Below are 17,930 nucleotides of genomic sequence, written 5' to 3'. Positions count from 1 at the left end.
GGGGGGGGGGGGGGGGGGGGGGGGGGGGGGGGGGGGGGGGGGCGCGGCTGTTGTGGTTGCGCAGGCTCTGGAGGCCAGGACTGCTCCTCCTCAGGAGGAGAGGGGGAGCTTGTTGTGGGGACCGGTGGGATCTGGGCGCGTGCAGTCAAGAGATTTCTTGAACAATGACCACCATTTTCTCTCTGAGGGTGAGAGACAAGATGGTGGGGTAAGAGACCTGAGGAGAATGGGGGAGTCTGAAATACTACCCGTGCAGAAGGCAAGAGACTGATTTCAAAACGATGGACTGAGCACATGTGCCATATTTAAAAAAAAAAAAAAAAACAAAGCAAAAATGGAGGGAAAATATTAAAAAAGAAAACAAACTCATAGGGGACCAGAGATCCGTGGAATCTTTAAGAGAAGGAAACCAGACCAGAAGCCATAGCAGGAGGCAGGGGCTGCAGCAGAACTGCTCACATCTAGGCTGAATGCAGAATTCACTCACTCAGCAAATAGTGACCACGGGCCTACTATGCGCCAGACACTGTTCTAGGTGCTGGTTGCTAGTTTCTGCTGCAAAAGACAAGCACAAACTGAGAACAGGAGGAGGGGCTACTGGAAAAATAGAGAAGGCTTCCCCAGGCTCACTGGAGAGTAGATGCCAGAAATCTCTAGAGGCACCAATCTGAACAGCTTGTGATTCTCCCTCAGCAAACCTAAGTGTAAGAGCAGAACTGGACTGACCTTGATTTGGAGTTCTGCTGAATGGGGACAACGGAAGGCTAACAGGGCCAAGGGGCGTGATGATATTGCAAGACAGCAACTCAGCCAGTTATTTCAGAGCAGATTTGCAAATTACACGTGTGATCTAATTAGACTAACCGGTCAGCAGCCCCCACAGAGGACAGAAGTAACACCTGCCTCCTAGGTGAACCGTGTTTTAAGACGGACCTTGTCAAATGTGCATAGAGGGGTGCCTGGGTGGCTCAGTTGGTTAAGCGACTGCCTTCGGCTCAGGTCATGATCCTGGAGTCCCGGGATCGAGTCCCGCATCGGGCTCCCTGCTCAGCAGGGAGTCTGCTTCTCCCTCTCCCACTCCCCGTTTGTGTTCCCTCTCTGGCTGTGTCTTTCTCTGTCAAATAAATAAATAAAATCTTTAAAAAAAAAAAATGTGCATAGAGATCTTATTAGGATGCGGGTGCAGACTCAGCGGGGCTGGGTGGGGCCCGAGACTATGCATTTCTAACCAGCTCCCAGGTAGAGATGGTGCTGTGGGTTTGCAGACCACTCTTTGAATAGCAAGGTTTTAAAAGGTTTTGCTTTACTTTTGGGGGATGGCTAACTTGCCCATGGTACAGCTTACTGGTGAGGAGCTGGAGCCAGCTGATGGCGACATTTTCAGGAATTCAGCTAGCCAACTGACACCGTGTTGATGGCTTGAAATTGGCCATAACGTGAGTTTTTATACTATAGAAATGTCCAAATGCTACCAAGCAGGGCCTTCCTGCTTCCCTCTGGAGAGCTGGTTGGTAAACAATTCCCAGACGTCACTGCAAAGCCTGTTACTTAATAGTGGGGCACGCTCTAGAGTGGGCTTTGGTGTTGGGGGTCACGAGAGCATGCTCCACTCAGACCTCGATGAAGAGGCCATCGGTCGTGGTTTTGGGACTACACAGGGTGCCTGATGGAAGGCACTATAGGACTGACTCCCTCGGCTGCCTCGGAGTACCTGACACGGGCAAACACGTAATGTCACCTTATCTGTAGGTCCTGTGAGCCACCGAGAGGAGCAGGGTGGTGGGGAGACAAGAGAGGGACGGGCTGCTAAGGCAAAGGGTGGCTTGCTGGAAACTCGCATCCAAATCACACCGCCTGTCCCAGGCCACTTCTGGGTGTGCTGGGCTGCCCCTCCGAGGCCCTGGGCCACACCAAGAAGCCTGGCACTTCATCTGGAGTGGCACAATGGGACAAGTGATTCTCAGCAATGGCAGAGGGGAAATGAGTTAATTTCCATAATATCTGCTTTACTTATTGACCTTTAAAATAGAGGTAGATTTTTAAAAATTGATACATTTAATATGGTCAGAAAACCCCAAATGAATCCCTTTTGGTGACAGTTTGGGGAGGAAAATGAAATCCCTCTGCTCAAGAAGGGCATCTCTTATTTTCTGACCTGTGGGTCATGCAGTTTTAATTTCCTCTCTCATCTCTTCTTCTTCTTTTTTTAATTTCACAAACCTGCTTAAGGCCACAAAGACACTCCGGAATCCCCCAGCTGTCTGGCCGATGAACTGCTGCCAGGTTTGTTCAGGCTACTGTTTGTGCCAGGCTGAAGTTCTCCAGCTCTGGCCCAGCGTACCTTTAAATCTGTTTGCTGGCTGACACTGAGGGGCTCCAAGGGCTGTCTGAGGGGAGCTGCCCCAGAGCTGCGTGAGCCCCAGCAAGGGCGGCTCCTGGGGAGTCTGGTGACACCAGGCCCTGGGGTATGTGGCAGGGGCTGGCAGGGGCCCCAGGGGTGCAGGGGGAAGGTGGTGCTAGGGGGAGTTGCAGAAAGGGAAAAGCTTCCCCCCTTCCGCCAGCTTCCAAGGAAAGTGGGCTCAGAGCCCGCCTCATCTGCAGAACAGTGGCGCGGTGGGCTACCATCCACGAGTTGGAGGGCTGGATGACGGGGACAGTGGTGGGGTGCACACGTCTGCGCATGCGTGTGCACGCGGGAAGGGGGCATGGCTGGTCGCCGCTTCCAAGGTCCACATCTCCTCTCTCTCTCCAGGGAAGGAGGGGGTGTGGAAGGGGGCTGGCCCTCAGAGAGGGCTGTCCCCTGCGGCCTGTGAGGCACTTCTCTATCCCCAGGCCCACTCCTTCTCTCCCCTTCTTGAGTCCATTCTGTCCGTTTGCCGGGTACCGCGCAAGCACCGTGGGCGGGCCCAGAGCTAGCGCTGCGCAGGAACACGAGGACTGAATGGGAGGGGAAGAAGAGAGGGAAGGGCTGAAGTGCCAACTAGCTAAGGGACGGGGAGGGTCCACACGGAAGTGAGACGGACGTGTGATGACGTCAGGCAGTTCAAGTCCTGCCCCAAATGCTTGCCTCTCTAAGTCTTGCTGGTCCTGATTTCCTGCCCCAGGTTGTAAGTTTCTCCTCGCCGGGATCCTCTTTCCGGGTAGGCCGGTGCAGCGGGGGCGGTAACGTTCACAGTAAAGAACCGGGCGCCGGTCTATAGAGGCCTCGGGCAAGCGAGAGTGGGAAGGCCCACGGCCAGGATCTGCTCGACCTCAGGAAGTGGGGAAGAGGCCTGCTGGGCGGTCTTTCTCGGGCCTAAAAGCTGGGCTAGAGCATGCACAGAGATGGAGAAGGAGGAGGTGCTTCGGGAAAGAGGAGGCAGAGGCTGTACTGTAACTGTGTGGAGATGGAAGAATCGTGGTCTTTCCTAACTGCATGCTGTGTGTGTGCGTGGACACATGCGTGTGTGTGCGTGCACATGTACGCTGCTTGCTGGGGCAGGGCTCACCCATCTTCTAAGGACGTCTTCTGACTGCTCTAGGATTCGAGAAGCTGCCCCGGGCTCCGGCGGCTGGGCCCTCTCACAGGCGAGAGTGCAGGGGCAAAGGCAGCAGGAGAAAAAGCAGCCTGGGGGCTCAAACCAGCCCTGCCTGCTTGGCGCTTGCTCCCTCCAGGCCGGCAGGCCCCACTGATGCTTGCTAGTCCACACAGCCTCAGGCGTGACAGGAGGTCTGCTGCCTCCACACTCCGAGCCTCAGGGCTGCCAAGGTCGTCCCTTCCCTTGGAGAAGGTGTCCTTTCGGCAGCCGCATATATGACACAGTTGCGCTTATCACCGCATTTTTACATGTGTTATTCCACGTAGGAGGGGTCACCGGGGCCCGGTGCACTCCTTCACACAGGGCTCTCCCAATACCAGAGACTTCCAAACTGAGGGCAGTCAGAGTGCGAACCAAAGAAACACAAGGTTAGAACAAATGGACACCCTCTCCCGCCAGAGAAGGCCTACGCCCACACGGGCCTGTCCTGACCGCGTCAGGCTGGAAGTGTGAGGCCACCTTTACCTGTTCCGGATCCCACCACGTCCCGGCTCGGCGACTCGGCCATGGCATCAGCGAGCCGCTCCCGCAGGCCTTCCTCTGTGTGCTCCATGGAGGACATGTGCCGCAGCCCAAAGCCCTCGGGCCAGCTCCCACACACCTCCAGCAGGGTCACGCTCCGGTCAAAGGTACCTGCGGCACACACGGGACATCCGACCTTGAGTCCGTGCTTTGAGAGAGCGGCCCGTTCTTCTGTGTACCCACCACCAGCTCTCCCCACCCTACCCGCACCCCGCGGGGTCCCCTTCAGCGCTTCTCCAGGCTGGATGCAGGAGACACCACCGTGACACCCGGGTGGGAAGGCAGAATGAAGCAGCTCGTGCCACGGGATCAGACAGGGTAGGCTTCCAGAAAAAAGACCTCAGAAGTAGGTCAAGGGCAGAGCACCTCCTTGCCAGGTTCAACCCAAACATCTCTACTTTTCTTTCTTTGAGGCAATAGGGCTTCCCTAACAGTTCATTTAAAAAAGGGGCTACGGGGCTTTTAAAGCTTCAGAAAAGTTTTCCATACCACTCCATCCTCTGTAGCAAACCTCCTCGTGTTACATCTACGACCCAAGATCCAGCAGCGGGTTTGTGACAGACCTGGTTCAAGAACTCCTATCACCTGATGCCTCAATCTAGAGCTCGTTCTACTCTGCTGCACGCAGTCCCCTAGCTGCCCAAGGACAGACGGACAATGGGGGCACCATTTGGGGGATGCCAGCAACAGCACTGGGTGATAGAATCTTCGGCAAAAATTGTTCCTTAACCCGAAGCTGCTCTCCAATTCCAAGACGTACATGGCACTCTGCTCAGTGCCAAGATGAAATTTTACATGCAAGATCACTTCAAAGTCTAAATTTAAATTATTCTCCTCTATTATACAGCAAGTCTTCTGTGAAAGCTTATTTCGTCTACTCTCTCTTGGAAGGAGATTATCGTCATGCTCTGTTGCTTTAAGCACATACCATTTTCCCAGTGATTAGGTAACTGAATCCACTGCATTTATTGGGCTAGGTTCCTGCCAGCACCAGGAAGATGGGGAAAAAATGCAAATGCCAATGTTTCCTAAAGTTAAAAGTACGCACAACACACACTTTTTATCAGGCCTTGCTTCTCCTCTTTGATCAGCCGTCAGAAACTATCTTCCCTAGGCGGTCAGGACTGGGCAGCGTCAGCACACACTCTCTGCCAATGACAGGTGGTAATAGAGAGGGTGCGAGCCCCAGCCCCGGCAGGCGGCCCTGCCTCTGATAATGGCCAAAGCATTGAGGTGATAACCGTTAGTAAACACTCCGACAGCCGGTGACTCCATACATCAGCAAAGAGGGCCAGATAATCCTGAGCTCTTCGGACCAGACAAAGGCCCTTGGCCAGCCCGCTGGGATTTATATGTGTGGCAAGGGTCACCACTGGCTCCTGAATGTCATCAGCCAAGTTTGGCTTTGATTTATCTCTTGCCTAATTGTGGGGTAGATTCCTGGTGCTGGGAGGATGGGTAACATCTATAAATGTATCTCCCCAAGAGAGGGAGGCCCACCTTGGGACTGGGTTGCTGGTTGCATCGGCTTGTCAGGTGGGACCCAGGAATGGGGAGCTGCCTGATACCACCTTCTCTCTTCATCAAGTAGGGTCAGGATGGATCTGGGGAGCCAGGCGCTGGTAGTGGGGGTGGGGCGCTCTGAGTGTCAGCCCTTCAAGGGCCTCAACTGTGCAGCCACGCCTTGGCAGTGCCAAGCCCAGAGCCAACCCGAGACCAAGCATTAGCAACAACTCAAAGGTGCCCAGGCCCTAAGGACACACAGGGACTAATGACATAAGCTAAGCTTTTGATTCCACTCCCCACTCACTAAGTGATGTTAGGCAAGTCCCTCTATCTCCTTTTTCCATCTCTGAAGTAGAACTAATAACCCTGCCTCGAAGGAATGAAAGATTAAGCCAGGTTCCTGCCCGGAGCCTATGTTCTCCTTCGGTGCTGCCCCACTCTTAACCGACAAGATCAAGAGCTGTAGCATCATGGTGACTCTGAAGAGTCTGCCTGGGACATGTACGCCTGGTGATTGCCAGATGAGGGAATTAGTAATGAAACATGGACACCCCTCCCCCTTGTACCCTCAGGGCTGCCGTGGCAGCTTTCTTATGGGCAGACATGTCTCAGAGTCTGCCTCAAGAGCGGGGACGCCCTTACCTTCTGTCACTTCACAAGAGCAGTGTGCCTGCCCCTAAAAGGTGCTCAGTCAGAGTTAGTACATGCCACTCTTAGAGGTCAGGGCAGCTAAGCAGATAGCGGGGCCAAGAGGAAGAAGAAAACAACATAAGCCAGCAAGATGTTATGACAAGAAGGGTTCAGGTAAGAGGGTGGGCCTGGCCTACGACAGACAGCAAAGGCCAGTGGAGCATGTGGTATTTTAGGGACAAAACAACAGTAGACAGGAGAAAAAGAAATCATGAGCTGGTGGAGAATGGAAATAGAGCTGGACTGAAATGTAGGCTCTCAACACATATTAACTGTGTGGGTCTGGGCAAGTTCTTTACCTTTCTGAGCCTCTGATTCCGCATCCATAAAAATGGAAAACCAATACAACCCTATAGGGTTGTTGTGATAATTGCATTAGATAAATACACAATCAATCCCCTGGCACATAATGGGTGTGCTCTTGTATATGTTAATAATAGCAAATACGTACAACTTTAAACCATTGGAAGCATGATCATAAATGCTGACGATCACAACAATCCTGAGAGGTAGAGTAGGTACTACCTCCAATTATTATGGGAGAGGAGCTGGAAGCTCAGAGAGAGTAAACGGCATGCTCGAAGTCTCTAAGTGACAGGCCCCTAATTCTTAGCTTGGAGTTCGTTCTATCGGTTTACACTTTGCTTCTCCTGGCTGCATCTGCAGTGGAGAATTGTTATTTTTTTTTTTTAATTTAAATTTAATTCATTAACATACTGTGTATTATGAGTTTCAGAGGTAGAGGTCAGTGATTCATCAGTCTTATATGATACCCAGTGCTCATTACATCACGTGCCCTCCTTAATGCCCATCACCCAGTTACCCCATCCCCCCACCTTCCTCCCCTCCAGCAACCCTCAGTTTGTTTCCTAGAGTTACGTGTCTCTTACGGTTTGTTTCCTTCTCTGATTTCATCCTACTTTATTCTTCCATCCCTTCCAGTGGAGAACTGTTATAGGGAGAAATCACCTTTATCTTTCCTAACTTATTCTGCGGACTCTTGTCACCTTCAACCAATACCTTTAAAAAGTCTTTCCCACTCCCCACCAGCCCAGCTTCCTTGGAGTATCACCGTAATGCTGATGAGTCTCCTGTCTGTTGGATGGCACACGGCAGGGAAAAAACACTGATGGAAGATCTAATCTGTTCTCTCTTCACATGGGTATTGCTAGGAGGGTGCAGGCAGGAGGCTGGGGATACAAACAGCGTCCGGCAGGGGAGCACTGGATCGTCTCTACTGTCCTGAGAAGTCACAGAGAGGACCTATTGTGCTGGAAGGATCCCCTCAGAGGCTCTGCAGTGCCCCCTTCCTTGTCCTTGCCTTCCACCCCCTGCCAGTGCAGATGAGGACAGCAAAGGAGCTCATGGACTGTCCCGGGCCCGGAGTGAGAGAGCTGCAGGTGTGTGCGTGTCAGCAAGGGCTGGGGTTAAGAGGCCAAGCCCTTGGACAGTGAGGTCACCTCTGCGCTCTTAGGCGACTGTACATTGTGCCAGTGTTGTCTCCACGGCTATCATTCATCGGGTCGGCCCCGAGACACTCCACCAGATGAGCTGGCCCTCTGAGTCCCATTACGGGAGAAAAGGTCAGTTTCAAGGGGAGAAGACACTTAGCGCAGGCTGTTTGCAAAGCACAAAATATACGTACTTAGCAACAAAGATCTTTTGCTGAAGCAATGCTCTGCGGGTTGCAAAGCCCCCTCATGTTTATTATTTTAATTAACTCACACGTTCCTCAAATATTGATTAGCGTCCACTATGATATGAGTCAAGCATGGCACTGAGATACAGAGTGAGCCAAAAAAAAAAAAAGTTCATGGTCCTTCACAACACTCTGGGAAGCAGCAATGGTCACCATTTTACAGATCTGTATTTTACTGAGGCTGAGGGAGAGAGGTGAGGTAACGTAAGGACGGGTTTAGGTGTGACAGTCTTGCTCTGAGGCTTCTTGGGAGCCCCTTCCTTTAAGCTGCCTCCCACCCTATTCTCTGCACAGCATTTTCTAAGATTTGGTTCAAGTCTCACCTGCTCGGTGAAACCCTGAGTGACCACGCAGGTTATAATGAGAGCTGTTCCAGAAAGTCTGTTTGCACGGCAGGTTCTTTACCTTTCAGGTGAAGCTGATTAAAGTTCTGAACTTGCCCGAAAAATGTATGTTTGCATACATAAAATTATGTAAGCAATTTCATAGAACGTTGTAAAGCAATTATGGTTCTGTATGGTTCTCTGCAGTCCATCTTCAGATCCCAGGTTAATGAGATCAGTTCCATGGGGTCATTCCCATCCTGCCTTGTGTTATTCTCATGATCTGCTCTCCAACCTAGTGTAGAAGCTCCTCGAGGGCATGGATTCCTCCATAATCCATCAGTCTGTAATAAGTACAGGACTTTGTGCATCATGCTTACTCAAAATGTGTTTGCTTATCAACTGATTAGGACCATCTAAGAAATCAGACAGTCGCTTTGGAGTCAATACCCTTTGGGTAGGATCCCGGCGCCTAAACATCTAGGGCCAGGATTGGGAGGAATGAGCTGGATGTAGGCAGAAAAGGGAGCTAAAATTAAATAAGAGGAAGAAAGGAGGTTATAAGTGAGCAGAAAACAATGTCACGGTATCACTCTGCTGCCTTCTGTGCATTTATTTTAGATTGGAGACCCCGGGAACTGGAAGAACTGAACAACCTGCCTTGGATGGCACAGAGAGCCAGGCTCATACAGGTGAGCTTCCCGAATCCTGCTTTCCAGCTTGGCATCCTGTGTTACACTCTTTCCCCAGAGGAGAAATGGGTCAGGTTCTTGGGTTTCACAAACCCATTAAAGACATGCTGTGACAGCTGGTAAGCCTGCAGCTCCTGGGGAGCCTAGGGGAACACGTGCTCTGTCTTTTGTATACCATTGTTGAGGGGCAACGGAGCCTGAGGGAAAGAGGGGGCATGGGGGAGGTGGGGTGTTCCTCCGAGCTGACAGTGTCTAATCACACCCTAGCTATTTAGGAGACTGTGGCACAGCCTTCCCTGTGCCTCAATTAGGTTTAGCCCAGGACTTGGACTTCGATGACAGCCTGCTGATCAGATTTCCAGCCACTTGCGAGGCCAGGTAGCAGGAGCAAAACTCGTCATTAAACACAAGCCCTTCTGGGTGAGAGCTCACGACAATAATCACGTCCATGAGAGCTAAGAAATGATTCCAGGCAGGATGGAAGACACCACCGGAGAGCCTCCTTGCCTGTTCTCCAAACTAGCTCACTCAACAGAGCTGGGGACTGGTACTGTGGGGGAGAGCTCCTCTGCATTCCAGGCTGGTTCACATTAGCACAGGCTGAGGACATTAGCTTTACTTGGTACCCGGATGTGGCCACAGGCATATTTCACTATGTCAATATGCACTACGTTGTGACTAACGGAGGTTGGTTCGCTGTGGGAAGGTGAGAGAATATGAGGAGCCTGTCTGCCCCTCTCAATCCCTTAGGGTGGTTCCCAAGGTAACCATGATCCCACGCCCACAGACATGGTATACAGCAAAGGGGCCTAGACCCCGGCAGTCTTTTATGACTCAGATTATCTAATGGTCACCAAACTTGTGACAGTGTGCCACCTTTATCCCATATTCATCCATTTGGCTGTGGGGTTTGGGTTTTGGGGTTAAGTCATTTTTATTTTTCAAATTAAATTAAATTAATTACTTTTTTTAAAAAAAGATTTTATTATTTATTTGACAGAGAGAGAGGCAGAGAGAGAGGGAATACAAGCAGGGGGAGTGGGAGAGGGAGAAGCAGGCTTCCCGCCGAGCAGGGAGTCCGATGCGGGGCTCGATCCCAGGACCCTGGGATCATGACCTGAGCTGAAGGCAGACGCTTAAGCGACTGAGCCCCCCAGGTGCCCCAATAATTACTTTTTTAAAGTAGGCTCCATACCCAGCGTGGAGCCCAGTGCAGGGCCTGAACTCACGACCCTGAGATCAAGATGTGAGCGGAGATCAAGAGCTGGATGCTCAATCGACTGAGCCACCCAGGTGCCCTGGGGTTAGGTCATTTTAAAGGATTTGGTACTCCGCTGGGGCGCCTGGCTGGCTTAGTCGGAAGAGCATGCAACTCTTGATCTCAGGGTCGAGAGTCTGAGCTCTGTGCTGGGTTTAGAGATGACTTAATATATAAGACATGAAAAAAAAAAGGGAGGGATTTGCTCCTCCAGGTAAGAAGTAAATTGAGTAAGGAAAGGTACCAGCAGCAGAGAAATGCCTTCGCTAATGTTGGCAAGCCAGGAGATGCTGACGTGCCAGATGTGATGATGTTATGGCACATCTGTTCTCATAGGCCCTTGGGGCCACGGCTGGGAAGGAATTATTCATCATTCATCATAGGTCCACGAATAGACCGCCCTGTGTGGCCAACATATCAAGGGGTCCTAAGCCAGAGCAGAGGAGTCAACAGTAACTGAGACACCAAGATTTCTTTACAATTTAACAGAAGAGTTGTTTTGGCAACTGCTTTCACAAGTGCAGTGTATGATCACAACTCATACTTTAAAGAGGAGGAGACAGATCACAACTCAAGATACCAAGGTTATAACTGGACTTCTCCCATTAACTTTTCTGGCCACTCCAGGTCTTAATTTCCCCACTTACCACATGGACAGGAAATGAGTGACTCCCACATAAGAGGTTCATCACACCAGCATGAATAGTTTCAAATGTAATTAATAATAAATACACTAACAGAGTAATGGTGAGATGATGTTTGATGTATCCAAGGGTAAAAGGTACCATATTTCATTTTCCACGAACCAGAAAACATAATTAAGCATTCATACCATACGTGGTTTTCTTTGTTGTTGTTGTTTTTTCTTACTTAAAGGTATATGATAAGCAGAAGACCTGGGTTCACATGCCATCTCCTGCTATTTTCTCACTGTATGATCTTGGGAAAGTCATTTGGCCTCTTTGGACCTTGGTTCCTTTACCTGCCATAGTGGGCTGAACCGCATTTCCTCCCAAAATACGCTCACCTCAGAATGGGACCTTCTTTGGAAATAGGGTCTTTGCAGATATAATTAAGGATCCAAGATGAGAACATCCTAGAGTTAGGGTGAGTCCTAAATCCAGTGACTGGTATCCTTATGACAGAAAGGAGAGGGAGGTCATAGAGCGAGAAGGTGGCCACGTGAAGACAGGCAGAGACTGGACTTATGCTGTGACAAGATGAGGAATGCCAGGAGCCACCGGAAGCTGGAAGCAGTAAGGAAGGATGTGCCCCTAGAACCTTCGGAGGGAGTGTGACCTTGCTGACAACTTAACTTTGAACTTCTGGCCTCCAGAAATCCGAGAGAGTAAAATTCTGTTGTTTCCAGTCACCAGGGCTGTGGTAATTTAGTATGGCAGCCCTAGGAAAGGAAGACACTTACAGAACAGGGAAATGAATATCTGCCTTTCAGGCTGTCGTGAGCATCAAAGCTGCACAGGGCCACCCGAACCCAGAGGACTGCCTACCATGGGACTACGTGAGCAGCTCTTCAGAGGGGCACTAGGATTCTGTGAAAGGCTTAGAAAGTGAAGACGGTGGTCTGGGGACACCTCTAGGCCGGAAGACAAGGGCTAGATGAGAGACACTGGTGTGGGAACTCCATTAGTAAAACTGAGTGGTTCTGTGTGGGCCCTTGATGGGGACTCGCAGCACAGAAGTGGGTGTGTGGCCCCCACTTCCCTGAGGAGGCCTGCAGGGGGCACAGGAGGGCAGGGCAGGTGGCTCTTAGCTCCCAGGTTAGCTCCCTTCCGGCCTCATGATCTCCTTACCTCTCCCTACATCTGTGGGGGATGTTTTGGCTCCTGAATTCTTTAATAAATAAACAGGATCATACTCAACATGGGTAAGGACAAAATGAGATGGACTGTTGCTGGTGGGGAATATTATTGTTGAAAACTACCTGAAGGGCAATTTGGCAGTTTGTACTAAGAGCCTTTTAAAAACATGCCCAACCACTGACCTAGGGATCCACCTCCAGAATTCTAGCCCAAGTAAATAAGACGCCAACAAACCTTCACGCATAAAGATGCCCCTTGCTACTTTAACACTGCCTTAAAATAGGGTATTTGTGAGGTAAAGCATACTTCCTTCTTGCAGTAGAATATTAGGTGGTCATGAAAAATCATTATTATAGGGGAAATTCTTTAAGATATAATGTTAAATAAAAGAAGCAAAACAAAACTGGACAGTTAGTATTACTGAGCAATGTAAAGGAAGCAGAGAAAAACATTTTTAAAGAATTCACGACGAAGTATTAATCATGGTTGCCTCTGGGTAGCTGGGTTACTGGGGACTCTTCTGTTACGTTATACCTGTCCATATGTTTCCTGTAACTTTGGCAATCAGTATAAAGCAAGTGAACAAACACGAAGAAAAAGCCCAGAGAGAAAAAACGTCCCGTGCCAGAAACACGTGCGCTGGGACGCAGACAGTAGCCCCCTGAGGAGCAGCTGAGGGGACGGCCTCCCCTGAGCCTGGTCTTGACACGGCTGGGGGTAGAGGGGGCCTGCAGGTCCCCGGCCCGCATCTGACTCCTCTCCCAGTATCCGTGGCCGGCCGCACGCGATGTTGACTCATCCCTGTGTACATCTGACATATTTCCTTTTAATTTGTGTCAGGAATGTGCACCAACCTGTGTGTGTGAAAACGGCAGAAACAATTTGACCTCTGTACAAATTTCATACATCAGATCAGAAAGGACCAGAAGAGCAATGCTGGAAGAAGTCCATTTTTAAATCAAGCCCCTTTACCTGTCATCTTCGTCCTGCCCGGCCACCCCAGCCTTCAACCTTTCGATAAACAGGACACGGCTTGCTAGGAGACACCCTTTCCTGATTGCCAAGGAATGTCTGAGCCCCTCACACATCATTAGGAGGTCATTGAGCCGGGCCCCTGCCTTTTGCCTGGGAGCACAGGAGATCAGTCATCACTGCAGGGCCCAATAAGGAGAATTTCGATGGGCTCCCCACTCAGAGCAGACCTGGAGGTGCCTCAGACAGAAGAGCTTTCCAAGTCAGGCTGACACTGGCATTTCCCAGACAGGATCCCAGAGATCTTTTCCTCCTCTGCTTTAAAACAGACACCATCAAGATTTCTACCCCTACAAGTGGGAAGAGAAGAATCATTTTGCAGCTAGACTACAATGAAAATATTCCCTGCAGGATGCTCTGCCCTGCTTCTGAGGGTGGAGAGAAAATTTACACACGGCGCTCTGTTACAGGATTCCTATGGCAAGGCTCAGAATACACCGCAAGACAAACTATATCCTCGGAAACCTAACATCTCCTTTTTATTCCAACATCTCCCTGAATGGAAATAACTTCGCAGAACTGTATCTCTAAACACAAGTAAGCACACAAACTGGGTTTTCTAGAATAGGCCCGCTCCCAAATAATTAGTCCTGCGATCAGATCAGATATCGGGGAAGGCAAGAGAACTAACATTTATTGTTTATTTTGTGCCAGGCATGGCCACTTTACAATACATTACCTCACTGAAATTACCCCAACAAGTCTATGAGGTTGGTGGTGCTAACATTCCCATTTTACCGATCAAGCAACTGAGGCCGAGAAAAGTAAAATTTTGCTCAAGATGATGATGTCAAGGCTACGATCAAGATTCTGATTCTAGGTCCAGAGCCTGTACTTTCTCCACTAAAATCCATGCCGAATTTTCATTTTGAGAATACGGCTGCAGGACCAGTAAGGGGGTTTCCAGTTGAGCCTTCCTACTGCAGAATTTTTAAGTGGTTCTTGCAGTTGGGCAGTTGGGAGGCAGGACAAACAACCCAACCCAAATCCTGTGTTTGTCTTAAAAGAGATTTCAGTACTCTACAAACAAGCCAAATTTGAGGCTCTCAACTGAGGAGAACTTTGAAGTCTGAAACCTGGGGCTAAGAAGTCTTCTGTTTTTATTAATTAAAGAAGATGTTTCAAAATCATGAGATTTATCACGATGACTGGACTTCAGATGTGAAACTCAATATACACACAGACATGCATGGCTTGTCCTTTTGGGTTATTTCTGATCTTCCCTGAGGATCTGCATTTCCTCAGATGAGACCTCTCTGCTTCCTGGGCTGGCTGACATGTCTGGAGGCCCAACTTTGCAGGCCTGGGCCGCTGCTGGCCTCAGGAATTTCAAAGGCCAGGGAGAGAAGGGTGGGCAACGTGGTTCCTACCCCGGTTTGTTCCTCTATGCCCCCAAGGCAGTAGCTGTGGGAAAGAAGGGAGGAACCCACTCTGAGCTGCAGGAGGGTCCTGGATGCGCCTGCAGGTCCCGGAGTTGACTGGTTTGACGCCCTGCCAAGTTTTGGTTTTGTTATTTTGGTAGTCATCTAACCACGTGGGCTTTAAAATGGTGCTCCCAGCTTGGGCAAGAGACATTTCCATTTGTAGCATGTGGTCAGCCTTCCGCTTCTCGCGGCCATCAAAACCTATCAGCTCTCACTCCAAGGGGCAAACCTGAACCAGATTTTCAGCCACAGGGGTCTTGGGAGGAAGATTTGTGCCTGGCCTGCCATTCTGACACAGGGTATATTATATAACAGGACTCCTACTTTCCAGGCCCTTACAACAAAGCTGTTCAGCAAAGCCTTGGCCTCAGGGCCTAAGAGGAGCAAGATAAGAAACAGCACTGTTTGGACAATGGGGGACACCCACTGAAGCTGGGGTGGTTTGGGACGGTTTCCATCAGTCGTGGTGGTTTGACATGGGTGGAGGACATTCCACAGTGGGGGGGATGTCTGAGGACAAACACGAAGGCAGGGATGTTCCTCAAGTAGAGGCAGGAGGTGGAGTCCACTGGAGTGGAGGGTCCCTCATGAAGAGTAATACCTCACGAGGTTTCTCAGAATCGGTGCCTATTTTCACATAGTTATTTCCTTTTGACGGTGGGACCACAGCAATTTGTACCATGGGCAGGACAGATACTGTTGGTTCCATTCTGTAGATGTGGATCCTGAGGCCCCCGATGGGGAAATGACTTGCCTCATTCACCTTCGTTTCTTTACTTTTTTTCTCTTTACTGAAGTATAGTTGACTGTCACCTTAGTTTCTTGCCTCCCAGGATAGTTGTGGAACCATCTGTGAAGGTCCTCAGTGAACAAACTGGCACTACAGAAATATTATCATGGCGGCCTGAGGCAGGCGCCGAAATGGGATCACAGGGTAGACTGGTGACTTACTTTGCTGAAATCCTAACTAGTGCTGGCTTGGGCCCCATTGTCCTACAAGGACTTCCTTGACTTTTGGCCTCATTTCCTGGCCTTGCGGCCCGTGGGGGTGGGCGTGGGGGTGGGGTTCAACACGGTTATCACTTGACCTTATCACACAAGGTGTGTCCATGGCTTGTTCCACACCTGAAACAGTGGGGGTGCCTGGGAATTGTCATTTCCTGCCTCGACATGTCCAAGTGTTTGTTTAGCCTTGACTGGTCACACTGACTCATCATCAGCCCGGGCATGGAAACCAGGGAGGATGTAGGGAAAAGTGGAGAAGCTGCAGGAACACACAGTGGGATCAATGAGGTGTAGAAATCTTAACAATGACAATAATCCCTTACACTGCACCCTGCTTTACCCTTTACAAGGTGCTTTCACTGCCTTAATCCTCACAACACCCTTAGAGAGGAAGGCAAGGCAACTCTTACAAGTCCTGGTCTCACAGCTGAGGAAGTGAGTGCAGGGAATTACATGAGGGGCAGAGATGAGTTTGGAGAACCCAGTCCCGCGTGCTACACCTCTGCTAGTCCAAGTGTGGGCCACTGGACGGCACAGCAGTGTCGCCTGGAAGCCTGGGAGAAATGTAGCCCCTTGCAGGCCCTGCCCCGGGCTTAATAAAGCAGAATGTGCACTTAAATCACTTCCCCAGGGGGTCGTGTGCACACTAGAGTTGGAGAGAGCAGCTTATGCTGTATTCCCCTCACCCTTCCGGTGAGTATATCTGGCTCTCTCTACTCATTTAAAGACCAGGAAATTGAGGCCCAGGGAGAGGATGGGACACGGCCTGTGACAGAAGCAGGAGCAAACAGAACCTTGGTCTTGCAAAGCAGTCCTGGGCCCGCTTAATCGGGCTGACATTCAACTGCTGTGCGCCTTGCTTTTCCTCCTCCCTCCCTGCCCCACAAGTTCAACCCTCAAACCACTCTCAGCTGCCAGGCCCTTGGCCTCTCCCCTCAGTTCCCGCCCCGTGTTAAGTGTTAACACAAGTTCTAGGGCCTACGGTTAACACTCTATTAAAGCAAACAGGGAAGCTGAGACCTCCTGCAACCGGGGAAGAGCCAAGTGGGGGTGCGGAGCACCTGGGGACTCCCTGGCACAGCTGCCGAGGGGCAGGCCTGAGCTCAGCTGTGTCTGCCCTGCCCCCCCGCTCGGAGGCCCTACTGCCTTCAGGAGAGGGCCAGGGACTCCCTGCTTACCTGGGGAGGAGACGCTGCAGACGCCTTGTAAAATGCCCACTTCATTAGTAAGTGTGGAAAATGCCCAAATAACTGTGTTAAGCTGGTTATGATTTTCCCTGCACTCACTGGTCTCCCTGGGTGCCAAGTTTGGCACCTGTGGGTAAAAGCGATTCCTAGGCCATGGCTGGAGCTTGGGGCCAGGATTCCCCCTCCTCCCCCCCACCCCCCATTTCTACTCCATCGAGGCCAATCAGGATGTTATTCATTTCCCTAGCTGAGACGCAAGTTCAAAGGGGCCAGGAGAGCTCCTTGGCCTGCCCCTGTGTGAGAAATGCCAATCTTTCCCATGAGGAGGAAGCAACATATTTTGTTTCTGCTACACTCATGCAAGGAGCAGCCCAGAATGAGTGTGTGTGTGTGTGTGTGTGTGTGTGTGTGCGCGTGCGCACGCAGAAACCTAGCCTTTTATCTTTGGACCTATGGTACATAATGGATTCAGAGGAAGATCAGAGTCATCCATAAGGAGAGAGGCAAAAATGCCAAGGCGCCAAGAGGTCCCTCGCAGGGGCCTGGAAACCTCATGTTACTATCTCAGACAGACACGGACCTGTCATCCAACCTTGAGTTAGGGCTAACAGCTGAACAAAAGAATTTCTCATTGCGCTTCATTTGAGTTTTAGAAATGCCTTTAGGGTTGAAAAGCTACTTAGAAGAGCTTTCTCACATCCCTCAGACTGTTTAAAAAAAAAAAGTAAATAAAAACCAAGTGTATTTGTTGTAGAAACACCTACCAAATAGCTCAAAATGAACTTGCAAATTCACCAAAACTCTCCTGGGCAAGCCATTAACCCTTTCTGGACTGGACCCCCCTTTAAAATAAAGAGGCCTGGATAAGACCACTGTAATCTTCAAATGTAGGAAGTGACTCTTCTGTTGTCAAGATCCAAAATGGGTGGTGGTGCCCCATTTACTGAGTGAACCATCCCCCCTCCTTCTCGCCCTGCCTGTGGGGTCCACCTTCAAGGCCCAGCGGCAGTGGGCCTGTGCTCCGACTCTAGCTGCAATCCCTTCCCTCCATTTAGTACCTTCTTATATCTTATTTTAAAGACCATTGTGAGATGGGGGTAGGGGGCAGATCTCTTGGACAAATGAGGTGGTTATAAGGTCACTGAGCTCTCTATTGGTAGAAAGAACACTTGATTAAGAAGGGGAAACTGAGCG

General features: G+C 50.3%; 1 protein-coding gene across 1 annotated transcript in view; it reads right to left on the bottom strand.

Annotated features, from left to right (window-relative positions):
- Window positions 1-17,930, bottom strand: part of BCAS3 (BCAS3 microtubule associated cell migration factor) — a 602,596-nt gene that overhangs the window by 19,757 nt on the left and 564,909 nt on the right. Inside the window, exon 23 of the mRNA XM_044921944.1 lies at window positions 4,044-4,211. Within this exon, the coding sequence (XP_044777879.1) occupies window positions 4,044-4,211 (168 nt within the window). The remainder of the gene's footprint in view (window positions 1-4,043; window positions 4,212-17,930) is intronic.

Source organism: Neomonachus schauinslandi, chromosome 15, assembly GCF_002201575.2.
Source record: "Neomonachus schauinslandi chromosome 15, ASM220157v2, whole genome shotgun sequence".
NCBI lineage: Eukaryota > Metazoa > Chordata > Mammalia > Carnivora > Phocidae > Neomonachus > Neomonachus schauinslandi.
Note: the sequence above shows the minus strand (reverse complement) of the source record. Positions and strands in the feature narration are given on the sequence as shown.